This window comes from Ostrea edulis, chromosome 6, assembly GCF_947568905.1.
Source record: "Ostrea edulis chromosome 6, xbOstEdul1.1, whole genome shotgun sequence".
NCBI lineage: Eukaryota > Metazoa > Mollusca > Bivalvia > Ostreida > Ostreidae > Ostrea > Ostrea edulis.
In genome coordinates this window covers 70,436,854-70,441,822 of record NC_079169.1, presented here as the reverse complement: position 1 = coordinate 70,441,822, position 4,969 = coordinate 70,436,854, and the positions used below count along the sequence as shown (strand labels likewise).

The 4,969-nt window shown below is 36.3% G+C and overlaps 1 protein-coding gene across 1 annotated transcript in view; it reads right to left on the bottom strand.

Annotated features, from left to right (window-relative positions):
- Nucleotides 1–4,169, bottom strand: part of LOC130046258 (uncharacterized) — a 4,421-nt gene extending 252 nt beyond the window's left edge. The window contains exons 1-5 of the mRNA XM_048873417.2: nucleotides 3,713–4,169; nucleotides 3,310–3,539; nucleotides 2,801–2,936; nucleotides 882–1,051; nucleotides 1–8 (exon numbers count right to left, since the gene is read on the bottom strand). The exon at nucleotides 1–8 is cut by the window's left edge and continues 252 nt beyond it. Coding sequence (XP_048729374.1) covers nucleotides 1–8; nucleotides 882–1,051; nucleotides 2,801–2,936; nucleotides 3,310–3,539; nucleotides 3,713–3,774 — 606 coding nt within the window. The 5' untranslated portion in view covers nucleotides 3,775–4,169. The remainder of the gene's footprint in view (nucleotides 9–881; nucleotides 1,052–2,800; nucleotides 2,937–3,309; nucleotides 3,540–3,712) is intronic.
- Between the last annotated feature and the right edge of the window lie 800 nt (nucleotides 4,170–4,969).

The following is a 4,969-nucleotide window of genomic DNA, read 5'->3' as shown; positions in this document are numbered from 1 at the left end:
CTTGAAATCTGTAAAAGAAAACACATCCTGCAATTCATATTACAATGTCCCCCCCCCCCCCCCCCCAGGTAAACATACATTGTCTGCTTTCATGTTTGGATTGAATTTACCATACAGCATATATCTAGCTTTCTGTCAGAGTATATTAAATTTTTTAACACAAAACACATTGACTAATATGGAAAACAGTATACAGTGTCATGTATTATATATTGTTCTTATCGTGAATGTCTTTTTGAAAACATTTGCATTTTCTTTTACATATAAAATGTTATTCATATTTACTCCATATATTATTCATATTTACCTAGATACAATGTATGCAAACCATGGTAACGCTAATTAGAATTAGAAATACCCACGGGTGACTACTGACTAATACCTTTCGCATGTAGTAAATAAAAAACACAAGTTACAAAGTATAAGTAAACAAGATTGCTACACGTAGCCATGTCCCTAACCACAGCAAAAAAAGTTGAAGCACGAAAGTCTCATAACGCCTGTAAAATTTGTCGAATTAAAATGAGGCGCAATATGATCAACTACATATGGTAACTAATGGAACAATCCTACAAAATTTGAACAAAATCCGTTGAGCAATTTCTAAGGAGTTGTGACCACAAAGTGTTCCTATAGTGTAGCATATACAAATTCAACAAAGTCCCATAACTTCTGTAAATTTTGTCGAATCAAAATGGTGGCACAATATGATCAACTACACATAGTGACCAAGAATCCTACAACATATGAAGAAAATCTGTTGAGCGGTTTCTGAGGAGTTGCGTCCACAAAGTGAAGTGGGATGGACGGATGCACGGACACCGGTATTTCTATGTTCTCTTCCGCGTTGCGGTGGGGGACAATCAAACACGATGACCTACCTTTGATAGTATCACCAAAAGAGGAATCGCCGCAGTCATACGGATCGGGAGGGCATTTGCAACCACCCATTTTCACGATCCAACGGACTTCCTCACCGGCTGTCAGCATACTCCGAATTTCCTTGAATGACGTCAATTGTTTTTGTTCATTAGGCTGTGTTACCAATATTCTGCGACAGGAATCAAAAATACAAATGAGTTAATTTAAAGCTGCGTTTGAATACCTTGACTTTGGTTATTTTTATGCATATTAAATTCATTTTGACCCTGTATTCCTTGTGATGTCGTAATAACGTTACCTCACAATGTCAAGTGGATGGTATACCAACACTGAAGAAGTCTACAAACGTACCACATTTGAAAGTTATATATATGGGGTTCATTTTAAGGGTTGGATCAATTTCAGATTTGGAATTTCCACTCGTATTGCTGCATTGAAACGCTTTTTCCAGAAAGCAGAGAACTAAACTCACGAAATAGCGAAGGCAGAGTCGCGCTGTTACATGTATTTGTTGTCTTACAATTCACCTAAGTTTTCTAGTCCCCTACCAACGGAGTCGAAGGGGGACTTTAGGTTTACACTCCGTCCGTCTGTCCGTAAGATCAGTTTTCCGCACTTTTTCTCTGTTCTTGCAGACATGTATTTGATATTTGGTACACTGCTTTGCAATTACAAGTTACTGATCAAGTTCAAATTTCGTCTCGGTCCGTCGTTTTTTTCTAGTTATGGCCCTTGGACTTAGAAAAATAACATGCATTATCTGTTTTCCAGACTTTTGTATTTGTTGTGCTTGCAGATATTCATTTGACATTTGGTATATTGCTTTGCCATAAGTTACAGATCAAGTTTGAATTTCGTCTCAGTCCGTTGATTTTTTGCTAAGTTCATATTTCTGTTGATAAGAGTACTACACTCATTAAAACGTCTAGCATAGTAATACAATAATGTAGCTAAATTATTCATCATCACCCACATTTCACAGTTCATTGTCAGATTTGGTTAAAGACTTAAACCTAATAAATTTGTCTTTTTTCCTGGTCTTTTTTATCCTGGTTCCCCATTTTCCCACTTTACCATAACCTACATAATGAACTTTGAATATTGTTGCGGTCCAGTAATTTTGCGACCGGTAGAGGACTATGTATTGACATGCAATACTCTCAGAATGCTTGTTTGAAATAGCGATAACATGTAGGTATGTGGAGATACTATAAGTAATGCAGCATTGATAGTGATATAATCAACTTGGTTTAATAGTCAACTTATTTGAAGCGAGCCGCAATGTAATCTAGGTGCACATTAATTGCTACAACCGGTTGAAGATTAATTTAAATTTCAAGACATGATTTATGAAGGACTGCTCCGAGATTCGGTGAAGGCTTGGGGCCAAATATCCAGTGCAGCCGAGATTTGTATGTCCAAGGGTCCTTGTTTGCCCTTCTATTAATTTTTAATTCTTTATAGGAAATATGAGATTGTAAAAACAAAACAAAAAACGATTCATTACGGTATTTTCATACGTGTATTAAAACGGTTTAGTGATGTCAAAAGGAAGTTTGAGATGCCCCTATCTTAACCAACTATAGATAGATGCAAACATTTCCGAAAGGTAAGTATTTGTTGGAAGTAAAGATTTGACAATTATGCATAATCCTTCCCTGCTCAGAGCCGTGGGCGCTTAGCATACGCCTAAATTTTGCAGCCCTTCACCGGCAATGGTGATGACCCCATATGAGTGAAAAATTTTCAAGAGGGACGTTAAACAATATACATGTACAATCAATTAATAAACGATTTTTAAAACATGATCATACGCAGAACATGCTCTCGCGCATCAAATCAGTTGTAATATATAAACACCATATGCAGGTGATAATGGATTATCAATTGATCAAATGTAAGTATAAGTGCATCATACTTCCCCTCTCCCTTTGTCCAGTTACAAAATACACCTTTCGTGTCGGCAGTATTATTCACGAAGAAGCCGGGTTTTCCCCAATATACCTCTGACGTATCATTGAATAGCCATAGTGACTGTATTTCTTCATTCAAATCTACAAAAAAACATGATACAAGATATTGCTGGTGTAATAAAAGTTAAATGTATTATTTTGGCTAATTATATATAGATTTATATAATGCCAAAATGTAACGTTAATTGAGGTTATACATGTCAAATATACCCATGTATAATCCATATTAATTGAAATATTAATTTTTTAATCTTTAAGACATTGGTACACAGGACCTAACTTTGAATACATGTAACTGTCTCTTGCATGCCTGGCAGAAGCAAGCCGTACCAGTTGAGATGGTACATGATGCATGTAGTCGAAATTTCCATAAGTCAATGCCATACTTTATTTTGATATCAAGCCTTTTATACGACACATTTAGGACATACGGGAATATTCCACACTATATTACCTTTCACTTTTTCGTCTGTGTATCTGGTTTCGCTGAAATAAACAACTCCCGATTCATCGTCTGCTTCTCTCCAGTCAACAAATAATTTGATTTTGCCACCAATAACGGGTATCTCGAATTCTGGCGTTACATTGGCTGGTACACAGGTGGAAATGTTAAAGAAATATGAGGCCTCTGCTCCATTAGACAGGTAGGATACAAGAGAGTCGTAGGACGTAATTTGAATGGCACTTGACGAATTGAAATAAAACAGTAGTTTCAGATTTATACAGGACTAATATTGAATAGAAGGACTGATATTGAACAGAAGGACTGATATTGAACAGACAATTGTGAAAAATTACTCGATGTTTTATAAAGATCGCTATAAATATATTGCATTTTGTACGAATATTATACTTACTTTAGACTTTCAACTTTGAGTGATGATGACATGAAATACATGATAATCAATAGGTAATACATGTTGGATTATCTTAACAATCAGAAAACACTGTAACCTTACTTGACTTTATATCTATTATATAGTGTGTCAGTTACAACGTGATATATATTGACCAATCGCGTTATACACAGAGAGTTTTCGTATTACACAAATCCTAACCTACAAATTTAGCATTGATTTTATGCTCATCTAGCGAAACATTGGTAATTGAAAGTGTCATTTTTTAGGTCACTAAATATTGCTAGTCACTACTGATATTTAATTGATTATTTTAAGGAGGAATAACACACCAGAGAAATCTGATATGGATGGAAAGTGGAGGATATGTACAATAGTATTTTGAAATGGAAAAGTTTCAAATTTACTTCATTTAGTAAAAAAATGCAGTTTTGGTAGAAAGTAAGTAATCTGGGGGAAAAAATCATAACCACTGCTAACTCGAACGCAGTCAATATACAGATCAGCAGTCAACATACAGATCAGCAGTCGACACACTGGCCTACCGATCTTCCAAGCTAGGCGATGGGATGGGGGGAAAATTACACCTGTACTGCTGACATTCATATTTTCATTCAAGTTTCAAAAGGATGTAAGGGGCCTCCGTGGCCGAGTGGTTAGAGCATCGTGCTCAAAATCACAGCCTCTCACCTCTGGTCAGCGCGGGTTCGAATACCGCTCGCGCCGGTAAGTGAGAAAGTTTTTCAGTTTACTTTCAGGAGGCCGGTGGTCTCTTCCCAGGTACATTGTATCTGGGTTCTCTCTTCCACCAATAAAAACTGGGCGCCACCAGATAACTGAAAAATTGTTGAGTGTGGCGGAAAACAGCAAAACAATCAATCAATCAATCGGGTGTCAGTCATTATGTCGATTTATAATTCCCCCTTAAACAAAGATCATGGGGCTATTGTTGAAGTAATACAAATACCACGCCATAAAGCATACGAAATACAGTGATGAAAACGAAATGAAACAGGTAGACCCACAGACAAACAAAACCCTGTAAATAAAATAGCAAAATGGCGATACATTTCTCGAGAATTTCTATTCTATACAAGTCAATGACTTCACATTAAAATTGATCAAGTAAAAGGTTACAGAATGCGTGTCACAGACCTTACTTCTTGCCTTTATCAAGGGCCGATTAAAAGTGAGTATCTGTTCTATCTCTGTATTGTGTTTATCTCTCAAAATATTCACAGTACAATGTTCTTCACA